We start from the raw sequence: 16,885 nt of genomic DNA on the forward strand, positions 1-16,885 counted from the left end.
GTCTTTAAATTTCTATTAGCCTAACAACATTTGTAAAGTCTCAGAGAACACATATGTTGTGTCAAAGTTCATAGTTTTCCAAAACAAACTTTTTTTTTTACTTGTCAATATTCTTGATTTTATTTATTTTTCACACAGCTTGGGCAAAAACTAGTTGGATATACAGTTTAGGCATATCGACCAATGTGTTCTTTTGCACTGCTTTTTTTCTTTTTTTCCTTTTGAATTACACTTCAGTAAGCAGCTTCTTTGAACTTTATCATTCTCAAAGGACAGCTAGAAGTAAATACGCAAAATGGTTACAACTGAAAGTTACTGGAAATCTGACTTCATTAAAAAAATCCAAAGGCATTATCAGAAAGAACATAAGAACAACAGGAAAAAGATGTCTTTTGAAAAAAAAGTGGGTATGACAGGAAGAGAACATAGTTTTTTTGTCTGCTCCCTCTTGAATTTTACAGGACTGTACGATAGGCCACCACCAGTGGATGTGACGTGGGCTATGATGGCAATCTATATCTGAAAACACACACATGCTGCTGGAGTAGCATTTCAGTATATGGTTGATATGTTTAAGAAGTTAGCATCTAGAACTTGAGAAAAAGTGCAGCTTGCTCCTCAGGTACAAGGACAAAGGTGTATGGCAACTGTCAGTGCCAGACTTCCATCTCTAAGTGGGCAAAATATCAGCCCAGAAGTTTGGGCAGAATGTATGCAGAACAATAAGTGCCAACTTGGAGAAAAGAAGCTTGGATTAATTAAACCTATTTTGAATAATAAAAGAAAAATAGCCAGTACTCACATCAGAGTTAAAGCGAAGCTGGCAGACATTACAGGAAATGACTTGCTTCTTCTTTGGGGGAATGGACACTCCGAACGTATGGTTTATGACTGCTTTTTGCACTGGATCCATCTAGAGAACAAACAAGAATCCATTTACAACTTCTCACAGTATATAGTAAAAGAAAAAAACACACCAACATAATGCTGGAAGCCTATTCTTTGATTTTGGATACAAATAAGAAGAGATTTAACAGGTCCAGGAATTGGTAGCCTTACGAAGATCCAATGGAAAAAAAAATGCAGCTCCATTGTTGCTGCCACTCTCAGGCTACCAAAAATTCCCTTCCCAAATCCTGCACATCCTCCATGCTTTCAAGGCTTCAATCACATCCGAATTGCAGAGAGCCTCCTGAAAGCCTGCCTGTATCATCTGGTGATTCAACAGACATAATGAAAAACCACTTTTGCCCCCTAAAAAAGTCAGGGTCATTCATTTCTCTCCTCTTGGAGACGTCTTCATGAGATGAGGTCCTTTGCAGGCTCCATTAGGAATTCTGCCTGCCAGGAAAATGATCACAATTCTCCAACACTTCCATATGCAGAACTGATGACAGACCCCATGAAAAGACAAATCCAGAGGAGTAAGCAGAGTGTGTTGGCCCCAGGAAAGGGTACCAGTCACCACAGTTCAGAAAACATTTTGATATTGGAAAAATTGAGATAAATGAAGCACTGAATATATTAGTTGTAAATTTGCCTGAACATTTTCACAAACTGGAAATGATTATATCTAAATATCAGGACTGCTACTAGTAATCAGTTTAAAATATCCTCAAGGACAGAGAGCTCTGTTAACATGGGAAGATGGGAACAGCACTGGAAGTTATAACTGCTTCTGCACTGAGGCCTCAATTAAGCCTAATATTCATGATGCAGTATGGATAAAAAAAAAAATAATGAACTTATTAAGTCAAATTTATTGGCTGAAACACTGTTTCAATTCACATAAAGTATAACTGGACTGATCTAGCTGCACTGCTTAGAGCAGGAGGCTGGAGCAGGTGACTTCTGAGGTTCCCTCCAACCTCCATCATCCAACAAACATCTGTGCACAAACAGTCTTCTACACTTATTTAACATGTGAAATGGATTCTGAACACAAGAGAGAGAATATGACAATCCACAAGAAAAGATAAATGCTCATTTCCCAGCCTTGCTTTTAAACCACAAGAGATAATAGTTCAATTCGCTATAAATACGTATTTTTCTGAAGCTTGTCTTGCAGCCACAGTGATCCTTTACAGCATTGTCTTAAGAAAACCTGTCTCTATAATTCTGGATGATACACACCACCTATTTGATACTAAGCTCACTTACAAAAGAAAGAAAGAAAAGTTGAAGATAATGCTTTATTTAAGAATAATAATTGAAAGTTAGCTGCTGCTTCCAGAGTTTCCAAATCTGAGGATCGAGTTTGTAATTTTCCCTTGGTACGATATCATGCTTCCAGAGAAATCTGCACTGATGAGGACTTCCTGTACATGCACGCACATGTAGAATCTCACAAATTTAAGAAACTATTTTATAGCATTATATCTCTAATAATTTGTTACCTAACATTCAACCCTTTTTTTTTTTTTTTTTTTTTTTGGACTGAAGCTTAGCAGATTTATTGCGAGATTCTTCTTAAGGCAAAGACATGATTTTGTAAATGTTATTACTAAAAAATTTTCTGGATATAATTTCTTATCAGCTTCTGTCATTAATTCTGGATTTCCTTGCCATCACCATCAAGGTAAAATATTAAAAGAAGTAATTACAAATGCAAAAAGGCCATTTTGAATGAACTACTGATTTATAAATGAAAATATGTTGTTGCAATTAACATGATAAAGTCTAAAATAAAAACCAAAATAAATATCCTTATTCCTCATTTCAGCTTCTTCTAGAATAAAGTAACAGTCCCACGTTTAAGTTTATCATAACAAAAAAATCAGTTTCTCACTGGTACCACTTATTGCATTCCCCTGCACAATATTGCACAATTACACATGCAGATTAAAACTTTTTCAGCATTAATTTTATTATAGATCTGCCAGTCCATATTATAAAATTCATATATTAAAATATTGCTGTGTCATTAGAGAATAGAATTTCTTTCTTTAAATAGAGTACATGCATTGCTTTTCAACTTAGCTAGCAATTGGTAGATCAAACCAACTAGAACAAGACAGTAATGCTGAAAAGTACCTCAACCATTTGAAGTGTCTGAGATCAGTGAGAAGAAATGGCCAAAATACCCACTAGCATCTGCAGTCCCATTTAAAAGAAAATCAGCAATACTCAATGACTCCTCTGTGCGTACCAGATAGCAATCCACAGCGCTAGCATTAGCAGTCATCAGTTCAAAAGCACACAAGGCAGACTATGCACAAAGTCCTAGTTTCAAACAGATGCACGGCACAAGGACAAGCTCCTAAATAGCTTGGCTCACGCTTCCTCCAGACAGTGCCACTCTGGCTCCCCTGGGAGCAGTTACTGATCCTGCCCAAACCTGAGCCCTGCACGTTGCCTGGTCACAATTAGAATTCAAGAAGCACAACATTAACAATTAATAGCTTTTAAATATATCCGAAACTAGGGTGGATTACAGGATGCTGGAAAAATTAAAAAGTATCTATGTTAGATGATTAACGCTGCAGGGTAAGCTGATCTCAGATCTCTAAACAAAATTATCCTCTTCACTGCAGGGAGAGAGGGAGCAAATTATTTATTGAGGTATATATTAGGAAATGACGCAGCACACTTGGCGCAGTTGGGAGCACCAGTATTTAAAAAGCAATTCTGTAAAATGGGTTTATTCTAGAAATAATAACTGCAACTAAACAGCCAACACAAATAATAAAATTTTGCACTATGCTATTTCTGTTACGGTGTAATAAACAATCAATAAATAAATGGTTCTAGTAGCCATAACCAAGTTTAACAACTTTTTAGTCTTGTTTTCCTACTACAGTTCATTTAACAAAAAGTTAAATATAAGACATCTTTCCAACAAAATTAGATATCTTACTATTTTGCAATGAGTCTCCTTATAAAGCCACCTGAACCATTACAGTGAATAAAGATTAACAGAATCTGGACAGGTTTCAGCAGTAATCTCCTCTTTCTTCTTCTGTTTTCCAATTTCACAACACGCAAATGTGAGAGATGCCTACATCCACTGAGGCTGGTGGTAGTGACTTTCAGGGCACTTCAGAAAAGCTGGTGCAGTAACACACAATCCAAAATGATAGAAACACTAAACTCCACTGCACTTCCCCCTAGCCTACCCTCTTCTCCTCCAAACAGCCATATTTAGTTAGCAAGAGAACAAGAACATGAACATATATGCCTTTCCCGCACCTATTTTCATACAATTCATACATTTTCTTCCCAAAATAAGTTTTGCAGAACCAGGAATGCTTTTCCATGTATTTGGCAAATCCCAATGACCTTCTCTTCCATATGCTTTCACCGTCATCTCCTGAATATCAGGAAAAACTCCACACTTTGCACTGAGCTCCATTTCCTACAACCTGCTGTGCCAAGGAAGAGTTATTCTTCATTAAGCCTAGTTCCATGCAACTCAATTTTCTATGACCTGTACCACATATCAAGTTAACTATGCATTACTTGATCATTCTACACATGGAAGCTGTCCCATACTTTGGAATATCTTTGCTGTACTTCTTAATTCTATTGTATTAGTACAGATTCCATGAAGCATTTTGAAGAGATGGATAAGAACCATGTACCATATTCAGGGTGGATCAGTAATGAACTCTGAGATGAGTTTTTCATGGAATTACCTATCACAATCACACTCTCAAGTCTTAATGAGAAAAACAAACAAAAAACCATCAGTCAAGCTAGGTATTATTTCTAGGCCTTTTTTTTAAAAAAAAAAAAAAAAAAAGTTCACACTACTTTGCAAGAAAAGATGGTTTTTATGGTATTGCAAACCCTGAATATTTTCATTAATTTTTATTCAAGTGCAATCTCCAGTTTAAAAGATTGAATAAATGCCAATTTATCTGAGCTGAAGCTTTTGGTGCTTGCCTAGTATCCAGGAGGTTACAGGCAGCCTAATGATAAAGCAGCATGGCTAAATTGCCTTTTCTACCTCATGACTCCTATGCTTTCATTCTACTCCTGGTCCACTTAGCCATTAATTCACACTAAACAAGCATCATACATGCTACTGCAACCACTCCAACAAAAATCTTCATGCTACAGCTATCAATAACAGCATCATAACAGCTATCATAACAGCAGCAATAAAGCCCCTGTTTTATGGCAGTGGAACCCTGGGATCTCCAAATCACAGTGAAGTTTAATGTTGTGACCGGGAATTTATGGCCTATGTTCAGTTACCTCTTATCGTAACAACTCTCAGGTCAAACCTAGGGTTGTGTGTTGAGAAGTATTTGTAACAGAATATCAAAGGGTGGCTGTAAGAGATTTAATGGAGTACCACTTAACCACTGGTCATTAAGAAACTTCTGTACAAACACTGAGAGCAGCCTTAAGGCACACTATGCTGTTCTGCTCTCATAAAACAAAATTTTCAACCGTATGTGGAAAAAAACCTGACATTATAATCCAGTGCTTCCCTCTGGCAATCAAGGCAAGCAAATAGTGGCAAATATAAATTACCAATGCAAGACAGCAACTAAAGTTCTGGGATTTTTCCAAACTGCTTGACAATCTACTCATGTGTGTGTCTTTCTAAAAATGATTATTATAAGCAAGCACCTAGGCAAACATCAGTAAACATTCTGCAGATTAGGCCTTCCCAATGTCCTTCTTGGTCAGAAGGCCATGTGCAGACATTCTGTGTTTGTGCTCCAGATGTCAGGAAAGCTGAGCAGCTTGCCATCATACAGAATGGTGATTCACTGAAACTTACCATAAAATCTGCAATATACACACAGCCTTCTACCACAATGGTGCACATCATGATGATTAATGCAGTTATGGAAGTAAACAGCCATACTCAACAGAGCACATATATAAAATGCCCTCTGTAAAACCAAAAATGGTGTAGTGCAACTTTAGACATGCTTGGCAAACCCAGACTGGTAGAAGTCTGTTCTTTCCATGCTTGTGCTATTTTCATCACAGCAGACAATATTTCTCATTGGGCTAATGCTCATGGCAATATACTGTTCAAGTGACCACTATGCTGTTTCACATCTCCTTGCTTTTTTGTATTACTAGGAACACTTAAGGCAGCTCTGCTGATGCATACCACTGATTTTTCTTACAGGAACCCTGCCAACTGCATTTCAGCCCTGCTCACCTAGCACAGAGTGCATCCCAGAGATGTACCTCTATACGGCAAGCATGCAAACACCACCTCACTCACTGCAATATTTGGAGAGTCAAAAAAATCAGGGAGATGTAAATGATCATAGAATCATTTGAGTTGGAAGGGATCCTTAAAGGCCATCTGGTCCCACTCCCCTGCAATGAACAGGAACACCTACAGCTAGATCGCTGCTCAGAGCCTTGCCCAGTCCGACCTAGACTCTTTGAAACCATTTCTCCTTGTCCTATCACAAAATAATAACTTAGACAGGGGAGAGCACTTAGCAGATTGTCCACAGCTGATTCAGAGACAAATGTGTAATTAGAACACATAATATTAGAATACAACATAATATTCTTTTGCTGTAATCTTGTGGTCTAAGCAAGGGTTACTTTTAACACTTTCTGTTGATTAACAAACTACAGTCTCTCTTACTGTTCTTGCACATTAAGTATTTGCATACAGTATAAAATTTGGATCTTACTCAAGTCAAACCCAAACTTACACAGGTTGGAATGAGTCCATGACTTTATCAAGAATGTCTACTCTCTCTCTCTCCCTTTAAAATGGAAAAAAAAAGTTCTGAGTAGATCCCCAAGTGCAGAAATACATAAGCGTGTACTTCTTGTATCCACTGAGACAAGTCTGACCTCAGGGACTAATCTCCCTTCCCTCCCACATGGTTTCCAAAACACAGGAACACTGTACCCTGAACACAAACCTCTCTGAATACAACTCATCACTGTTTGTCTCTCCACATCTTGATCAATTTGGCAGCAAGCTCCAGCTTCCCCAAGGACAACGGTGGTTGTGAGAGCCGTGACCTCTGCACACTATCACTAGTCAAAGAAATCAGCCTGAAGGCATTTTAAAGCAAAACAAAAATTCTGCTGTAATTCACTTGCTAACATGTCAGACACTGCAGATACCCATGAAGAGTTGAAATAACAGCTGGTATTTAAATTAAAAAAAAAAAAAGAAAAAAAAAAAAAAAGGAAAGAGAAACCTTTGGAGTTTACATTTCAACATCATTTTTAGTACAAGGCGATTAAAAGGGCACCCAGAGCTGGGAACAGCCTTTTACGTCTTAAAAGAGATGAAATATTAATAAATTCACTTTCATCAATTTCCTTTTAGAGGCTACTGTTGAACTAATTTTATTTTTGAAAATTCTACATTATTTCTGCCAACAGATGTGCAGGGCTGGAACCCAGGACTTGGGACATTGATTTTCTGTCTCTTGACAGCAGCAGTTGGGTTCCTCTTCCTTATGTCCAATCCCATGGCATAATGCAGAGTCCCCTGGAGTACTACCTTCTTGTATGTTCTTCTTTAAAGTCTAGCTCACAAAGGAAAATGAAAAAGGAACAACTTTTGATTCTCTCTGTGCTTGTATCTGCAATCACAAAGAATACTGAAAGCACTGTCTACAGTTACTTAAAGATTTGTTTTAGCTTAGAAGAAGCCATTACATCCGATTTTTTTTTTTTTTTTTATAAAAAAAAAGCATGACAATTTTATAGACTAGAGAGCTTCAGTCTTTCCTGTGATGAAGTCTGATAATTTGTGGTCAGCCAGAGCTTAAATTTTAGAGGGGGGCAGAAGGAACAAACATACCACACTTGATTAAAGAGTTTCCAACTAAGATGAATCTATAACATCACAGAGGAAATGATGATAATGATGGAGTATTCCCACAGCTAACATCCACACCTTGCTTTGCCTGTCACAAACCACTCCATCTAGTTGTGTCTCACTCGATTAAAAGGCACCCTAATGCCTGCATGCATAGGTACTTGTACACTGCAATCAGATCAGCATTTAACCCTCTCTTTTATAAACCAAGTAAGCTGAATTCCTTAAGCCTCTCATTATAAAAGCCTTGATTCATTTGTTAGTTTTTCCTCTGACTCCTCTTCAGATTTTCAATAAGTCACTGAAGTAGAGGCACTAGAAGTGACAACAGTATGGTCAAATATACTCTCTCTTTACCTACTTAATTACATCTTTTTTTTTCTTTTAAAACCAAGAAATGCATTAATCTTCTTGCTTCAGCACCAGTTTGGGAAGCACAGCTCTACATCTTCACTGACAGGTTCATTTATCCATCTGGTGAGCTAACACAAACAATTTTGCTGTATTTTAACCTAGTCGAAGAGAAGCAGCCAGTTGAAGCTCCACACCCGGGAGCCCTGTGCTGAAGCAGAGGCTGCTTTCAGTCAGGTTTTCACTTAGAAAACTTAACTTGCAAGAACTCATCTGAACAAGTTCATGAGGCCAAGGATGAAATCTGGCCTTATTGGTAGAATTTTATTTCTCCTAAACCAGTGCAAAATAGTGGCTTAGACCAACATAAACAAAAATAAAAACATTTATACTGTCTGACTTAAAACCAGGTTCCTTCTGATCTTCTGCACTTCTGTTCACTCCATCTCTCCATTTTCTAGTTTAAATCAAGAAATTCAAAATTAAAGAAAAAAAAAGGAACACAAATACTCTAATTTCTCCCTTCTCCTTCTCCCCACATAACATGCATATGCATCGAGATCAAAAGGGAACTGAGAAAATATCTTTTCATTCTTTTTTTTCCGCTGCTATGACTATCCCCTCTGCCCTTCCTTCTCTTCACCCATGGATATATATACTGTGCAGTAAAAATAAACTCTGGTTGAGAAAAGCATAATTAGGAAAGCCTTAAAAAGACTTCTCCAAAAATGAAATGCCACTGCTGTTTTAGAAATTACTGTGAAAAAAAAAATTATTTGATGCCTATGGAAAGGCTTAACTCACAGGATAAACTGATGAGGCACAATTAATTACACAGGTTAAAGCTTCTGAATCTGGTCTTATCACAGTGATGATACAGATACATAAAAGAACTGAGTTTCCAAATATGCTATTGGACAATGAAGTATTCAGGAAGTTTCTGTTTATAATAGATATAACTCTTAAAATAGTGACAGACCAAATCTGAGAAAAAGAATGAAGTATGAGCCCAATGGCTAAATAAATACTTTAGCAATATGACAATTTCCCATCCCTTTTGTGACTCTTCTGGCTTCCAGTTTTAACTGTACTTTTATTATTCATCTGTAAAACAGGGATAAAAATATTTTCAACCTCACAAAGAAAGCTGAAAGGTCTAAATAACATGTTTACAGCTATTCAAAATCCTCTGATGGAAGATGCTCTAATACTGCTACTTATTATTAAGGCTGCTGCTATCATTCAGAACACTTGGCTGCGTTAAGTTAAATGAAAAACACCATTAGAAATACATATTGCCTTCAGATGCAGTAAAACTAGTAACATACCCTGAGAGCAAAGCTATTCTTTTTACACTATTACCACCTGACAATAAAATAATCTGAATTGGTAAAACAATAGGAAACATTACCTTCCAATAGAATCATGCCAAAAGACTCAAGCTTAAGATGTAGCAGTCAGAAAAGCTTAGATAGTGTGTGAGGTTAGCAAGATTTCTGATTTTTGCTTTCTTCTTTGAGGATGCCCTTAGACCTCACTCTTTTCTTCTTGGAGATCTGCTTTAAGTTTCGCTAGCAGTTTGCTTGCTTCCCGCCTGTTCCAGAATAGCAATGTCACTTGAAACTGAGAAGTATCCTGTTAGATAGATCTTAATTTCCTCTAAACATCTGAACCCTGCTAAGAGAGTTTAGAAGCAAGTACGTAGCCTCAATCAATACTGTGAACAGGAGAGAATAAGGACACAGGAAGCCTGGTCTTCCAAAATGAAATAGTAGATGTTACCTTTCACATATTAAAAACGTATATTTAAAAAGGGAGTAAGTTATACGTACATATGCATTTGATTAAGTGTATAAAATGGATGAATATAAATGAGAAACGAGACAAACTGAAAATTTCTTAATGTTAGCTGACAACTGTCATCTGCTCTCCACAGTAACAAATAATAGGCTTTCTTCACATAAAAATCAATAATGATGTTTCTGGCGTCAGGGTGTTTTGATCAGTACCAGACACGACATAACAAGCCTTTACAATTCTCTTGATTAAAAAAAACCTCAACGTTTGGTTAAGTCTCTAAAAGAACATTATATTTCTCATCAAACCTGCCCTGAAACAACACAGAATCATAATGTGCTTGTTTTTATTTTTAAATCTAGGTGAATGAGATGCAAAGCAGACTGAAGGACAAACCAGTCTTTTCTAATACATGAACAAGAAAGGCCATTCTCTTTCCATACTTTTCACTTGGGAAGCATCTGAGCTTTGAATGTCTCCGCTGTGGGACCAGACATGCTGTGATCAGAGCAGAGTGGGCTGAAAGCCCAGCTCTTGGAATCAGCCACACTCTGGCAGCTGAAATGGGCTGGTCACTGCCTCAGACCTGGGCACCAGCAGCAGTCAGGCACGTTAACAGAAGACAGGCCTCATGCTATGACTTGAAATTGCAATGTGCTATTTCTAAATTGTTGTAAAAAAGAGCGTATCTAAATTGAACGGCCAGCAGCTATACCCACATTCAGAGAGTGCAGCAGGCATTAACTCCCAGCTAAATTCTTATCATTTATTAGCTAATAATGAATTCAGTAATCTTTTCTTTCTCCAGGAGATTTTGAGGCAGCTGTGAGCGAGGGTAGAAACACTGAGCAGCCAGCAAGCCACATGAGTAGGTGCTTCTGCATTCATCTGACACTTCAGTAATTCAGATTTTTATTAAGCTGCTCTAGAGTTTTTCTTAGGATAAGAGACCTTGCAATTAGAAACTACCAAGATCTTTATAAATACATGGTGCAATATGTATGTCTTATTTTGCAATTTTGTGACTGTGTGCTATGACAATAGATGTTTTAATCACAGCTTACTTGCAAAGTATCCTTCAGTAGTCTAACACCTAAAATATGTAAGGCTAACAATCCTGTCCCTTTAAATAGGACTTCCTCATGCTATAAAAACACTTTTAACTTAAGTAAGGAATTCAATGATGACCAAGGTTTTTTAGTCATTCCCTGTGCTGACTGGGAGAAGGAATAAATAATGGCAGAGGTCTCAAGGAGACTAATTCCCAGCTTTCTAGGAAGGCAGATGAAACATGCAGCCAAGCACTAGATATTCTGGAGGATCTGGGATCTGAATGCAGAAACTGCTAGGACTCCTCTGCAGAAATTGCAGTTCTGTAAGGAATATGACTGCTGAACTAATTATGCATATGCACAAGTCTCCATTGTTCAGGCTTTATTATGGAATTTCAGAGCCTCTGCCCTCTTCACCAGTAAATACCTCAGAAAACATGATCTCTTTTTCCTTCCTCTTAGTAACACGTACCAGGCTAATTCTTCATGTTGCAGTTCAGTGATTCTGACTAATATCTGGAAAACACAAACTATGCAGATTCCAGAATAACTAAAAGTGAAGGAGGAGAATTTCAAAGTGCTCCACAAAGGAGCAGAGGAAAATCTGAAGTGCTCTGTGTTCCTGCACTATGAGGCTAATAAAATGTTAGTAAGAAAAATAGTCATCTCTTGGTTTAAAACAAAACATTCAGCTACTCCACAACTTTCAACACAACTTTGGTGTGGGGCAAGGAGCCATCAATATAAGGCACTGTGTTCTGATTTGCTTGATTGGGGGTCCTTCAAATTTCAGGGACAGCAAATGAGAACTAAAGAGGTAGAAACTGAAAATGAGGGACATAATTGAAAATGCAGGAGAGGAAAGACCAAATTAGTCTCTGCTGGTACTCTTGGGGACAGGCCAGGGATAGTTAGTCCAGGCGAGGTTAATGATGGAGAAAAGACAGAGATATCTGACCACATTACCAGTCAGCACCTCCTTCTCTTCCTAGCCCATTCCAGCTGGCTCACTTTCCCTGGCAGATGTGAAATACTTCTCGTTCACTTTGCAGTGGAGACCTGAAGTCTAATGCAAAGACTCAGCAGAGCCCTCTGCTTGAAGAACAGGCACTGAAGCAGCAACAGGGTCACGTTAACCATGATGAGAGTACAAATGGGCATTTAAAAACCAATCCTGGTCTAGCTAGATGGGACATATCTTGCTAATGTGAATGCTACAAGAGATAGTATAATCTTTGATTACCCCTGGGGCCATAACAAACTTGGAAGGAAGCATAAGAATTGCTGATTATTTTCTGTGATGATAGAATCTCAGAAGTTGCTGATATCGCTTTTGTGCAGACTGACAGGTCCCTGGCTGTACTGTTTTGACTGAATTTGAATCATGCAGTGCTGCTCTCATGTCAGGACAAGGTAGAATGTATAGCTTTCAGATTTTTTTTTTTCTGAGGTCTATATATCCCTTAAAGGGAGATGCAGGCAACAATCATTTAGTTTGCTTTGTGAGATAATTTCTTGCTTTCAATCACTTTAGCACATGTACAGTGATAATCGTCTGTGTTGTAACCACAACACATTTTTCCTGATTCGGTCCACAAGATGAATGACATAAGAAAATGAATCAGGAAGAAGAAGAATACAAAGGACGAAGCCATGTGGTGAAAGCCAGGGTGCATAAAATTCAAGATTACACTGTAACAGATGCACAGTAGAGGGACCTAATTAAAACTGCTCAGTAACGTTAGCTTTGATTTTCACTAACTGTATGTATTTGACTTTGAAGAGTCACAGATCTTAAAATGTAATCAACAAACAAGAAGTTACATGGTAAGGAACCACTGAAGTCATTTTTGCATGCTAAATAAGTGTATTTATCAATACCCTTTTGCACTACATGCTTTCCAAATTGGAGGTACAAGTCTGGGAACTTCCTACGAAGTTGGATCAACTTCTGCAACAAACAAAACTATTTTAAGTAATACTAGTTCAAAATTTGATTCAAATTCTGCATTTTAGGCAGAGAGGTATGAGTAAAGCTTACAAAACTTGGTGCCAGAACTAGCATTCTGTCCCCTTTGTATCTGCTGCTGCAATGCTTCCGAGAGTGTTGTTTTGTGCAGCAACTCATGTTCAGGCAGTGACAGTCTGGTCACACCTGTTCTGCTCTGATAAAAACAATTTGCGGGTGCTCTGAGAAGGCCAGAAAGAACAGAGCACCTGTTCTGCAAAACCTCACTGCTTGGAGTTCTTTGTTCTGCACTCAGAAGCTGAACCATTCAAACAAAAAGGCCTCCTTACTAAGGAATAATGGAATGTATCCAAAAGAATCAGTACAAACATTCCCTCCCTAATTTGTCCTATATAATAAGCAAGTCCCAAAGAACAAACAAAAATTTACTTGGAATACAAATAGATAATACTACTGTTTTCATGAGAAACAAAGTAGAGGCATCTTAAAATAAATCTCACAATTGCATCAAGAAAGTAAGTTACACCTGGGGTAGTCTTTCCTTTCAAAAAGAATAAGTCTTCTCAGCTTTTGTCTGAAAGCATGCCATGCAGAGAGAATCAAGCAATCAGAATAAGTTTACAAACAAAATGGGGACACAAACGTTTCATCCATATTGCCACAGGTTTTCAGAATTGAAAACTGTTAATGATATAAAAAAGGGCTTACCTGAGATTTATGTTTCCATCTAGAAGAGAACTGATTTTGGAAACATGGTAGGGGTGCTCCTTTAAATAAGCTTCTAGTTCATATAATTTACCTCAGTTTTCCTACTGTTAATTATCATGCAAAACTCTTAAGATTTCATCAGAAACCACCTTCTGATAGAGCTTAAATAAACATCTCTGATGCAAAGAAGACATTGAGACATTTCTTTTTCTCATCTTCAATGAATACACACAAAGATGAACATTTACACGTGCTAGCATTCTTCTCAGCCCTACCGAAGGGGAAGAGACTTGGCATTGTGCACCATAGGTGTCACCATCTACAGTCCCTGACAAGGTCTCTCATGAAAGATTAATCTGTAGGGCAACTAATGGTTTTTGGGGGCAGGCAGAAGGGCAGAGGTGTTATTCTAATGCTCTGCCTTTGCACAGGAAGAAATAAGAAGGCACTTCTGAAGATATACAAATGAGGGGTCACGTAGGTTTTGATTCTGTTTGAATTTAATTTGGAAAAGTGATTTTGACAATTTTTACATTATCTCCACACACCTATTTGTATTCACAGTGAAAAAAAAAGCATGTGCATTGAAACCTATTTCCAAAGGTTGTGCTAAGTTAAAAAGAAAAGATGTGTGTGACAGCTGGTGTTCACTGTGCCTGTCAGAAGATAACCATTAATAATTTAGTTTTTTCCAATGAGCTTTAAAGTCCATCATAAAAGACTATTAAGGAAAATCAATACCTACAAGATAAATGGCAAAGTCCATGAATTAGAAATAGCATAGTACTTAAATACTGTTCCTCCAAAAGGACAATTTAAGAATGTGGTGTCTGGGGTGCATAACTGTGTGATTTTGAATAATTGCCAAGAATTTCAAGGGAGGAAGTAGAAAATATTAGCCACTGGCCACAGGGTTCTCTTTTAAAACCCAGAGAAGTTTGGAGAAAAGTGATAGGTGTGAAAGATAAAGACTCTAGAAAACAGGCAAGTGGAATGTAATCTAGATAAATGTAAGGCAGTGTTTATAAACAAAAACAGCCTAAATATCAAAATTAATCTGCCTCTAGAGGCTACTGCAAGTCAGAAATTCAATAATACCACCAAAACCAAATAATGGTTGACTATAACTACAGCATCCTCAAAGTAAAGGTTCTGTGAGACATTACATACAGTTCTGTGAAAAAGCTCAGCTATAATACCAGTGCAACTAGAAAACAGGTAAATCAATAACCAAATTCTCAAATGTATAGATGAGGGATAATGAACGTGAATTGCATCATGCCCAGGAGATGAGACACTCCTATTTTAGAATTCTAGAATTGTATTGAGTTTTGGCTCCTGGTCTTTTAACATACTTGGATTTGTATCTTTCCTCTCTTTGGACGTGTGCATGTGCCTGTACCACCCACATCAGTACGCATGTACAACATCATGTTAGGCTGCTGACATTTGGCAGAAGCTGGCTGATACATTACCTCACAAGTATTGCACAGCACCATGAGCTGTAGCACAAGACTTACTTGCAAGTGAGGAAGAAAAATAAATCCTCTTGCTGTACTCACTTGAAGCAAAAGGCCAGTTAGCAAAGGAAGAGATTAGTAGTGGTTCAGCTGACCACAGCCTGTGCGTGGTGGCAATACCCCCCTTCCCCACAACAGTGACAGCCGCAGTGCTCTACGGTTCAGGGGCCAGTCATGGATCAACAAATCACATTCACTGACTCAGCAGAAATGACTTACAGCAATTTTTTTCCTGTCGATGTTAACTAACTGGTTGCCAACTCATTCCACACTGACTTATCTCCACACACAGAAACAGGACTGGCAGCATGCAAAATGGTGGCTTTGGTGCATTTGATGTGTTTAAGTCAATGGAGCACCTGAGCCTTACCTGTCACTCTGTTTTTTCCCTTTAACATTAGTTTTTTTTTTGTTTTTTTTTTAATTTATTTTACATTTCATGGAAAAGCATACACTCTGGCAAAAGCTCAAAATTATTCCATCACTCATTAAAACTCAACCATGGGGCTTTTTCAGTGTGCAAACAACAATCCCACAGGCCAGGTCTGTGGCCCATGTACAGCAAAAAGGTTGTGAACAGCATGAGATCGTCACACAAGGGAGCAGTAACCAGCACAGCACAGAGTTCTGTATGTCAACTTCAATACTGGATGTTAGAACTGACTTGGAAAGCATTACACTGAAACTAAATGCGGAATACCTTTACTTACTGTGTTAAAATTTGGGAAGAATCCAACAGCAGAGCTGCTGTCCACAGGGAAGGACATAAAGGGTTTGATATCCAGGGAAGGCTGCATCATCAAGGTAGGTGCACGCACAAGGGTGGGAAGTGCAGTAGTGCCTGCCAAGAGCAAACAAAACCAGCAATTCATAGTATTCTCCTTTCCACATTACACACAGCATAGCTATCTCTTGCTGACACAACCTCCACGAATAAATAGCGCATGGAGGTAATAAAGTAGCTCTGCAGGAGTTAGTATCATTAAAAGAAACCTATTTCCACATTCTACAGATGAGGCAGAGTGCTCTCCTATGGCCATGGATGCTCGGACGCTGAAGAGGAGACATATGGTGTATAAATCACCCTGGCAGGTAGAATAAATCCCTCCTAAAGCTGAACAATTCTTCCGTGCCAAAAAGACCAGGATGGGAGCTCATGGAAGTCAGATGCTTTTGCAATTCCTGGTTGCCTATTAGATCAGCTAGTGCAGGCAGTACATGAGAGCTGAAATCCAGAGGTCTGTTTCCAAATAGCAAGTTTGTTTTTCCTTCTGATGGCTTCTGTAGCTATCAGGTACTGCACAAACATGATTTCACTTAAGATTTAAAATAATGCCTTTTGTATTAGGTAGCAATACAAATATTAGAAAACAAACAAATAATCAGCAGTCAACACACACAAAATCAATTATTTACATGCAATGAAAAACGAAAAACAACATTTTTCTAATTGGAGCATAGCACTTTCCCTCCAAATATGGGCTTTGCAGGAATGTACTTGCTGGAGTTGTTACACTTGAGCATCACCCCCTCAACAAGGCCCCAAAGGAACACAAAGGCACAGATGTCCAAACATTCGTTTACAACTAGCTATCTGCTCTATCCACACAATGGTGTGCCTAGCACACTGCTTCCAACTCTGCCTATGGAGTGTTTTATTTTCCCTGAAATCATGCAAAATAGATCTCAAACAATATCTTCCTCCTGAAATAGAAAA

General features: G+C 38.1%; 1 protein-coding gene across 12 annotated transcripts in view; it reads right to left on the bottom strand.

Annotated features, from left to right (window-relative positions):
• ZNF385B (zinc finger protein 385B) overlaps nt 1-16,885 on the bottom strand; it is a 154,647-nt gene that overhangs the window by 33,810 nt on the left and 103,952 nt on the right. For 10 of the 12 annotated variants that reach the window (XM_052675540.1, XM_052675539.1, XM_052675548.1 and 7 more), the window contains 2 exons: nt 15,879-16,009; nt 803-913 (listed from right to left, as the gene is read on the bottom strand). In XM_052675540.1, the coding sequence (XP_052531500.1) occupies nt 803-913; nt 15,879-16,009 (242 nt within the window). The remainder of the gene's footprint in view (nt 1-802; nt 914-15,878; nt 16,010-16,885) is intronic. The other 2 variants (XM_052675541.1, XM_052675551.1) reach the window with 2 other exon arrangements.

The sequence above is a fragment of the Tympanuchus pallidicinctus genome, unplaced genomic scaffold (genome assembly GCF_026119805.1).
Source record: "Tympanuchus pallidicinctus isolate F22 unplaced genomic scaffold, pur_lepc_1.0 scaffold15, whole genome shotgun sequence".
NCBI classification, from domain to species: Eukaryota; Metazoa; Chordata; class Aves; order Galliformes; family Phasianidae; genus Tympanuchus; species Tympanuchus pallidicinctus.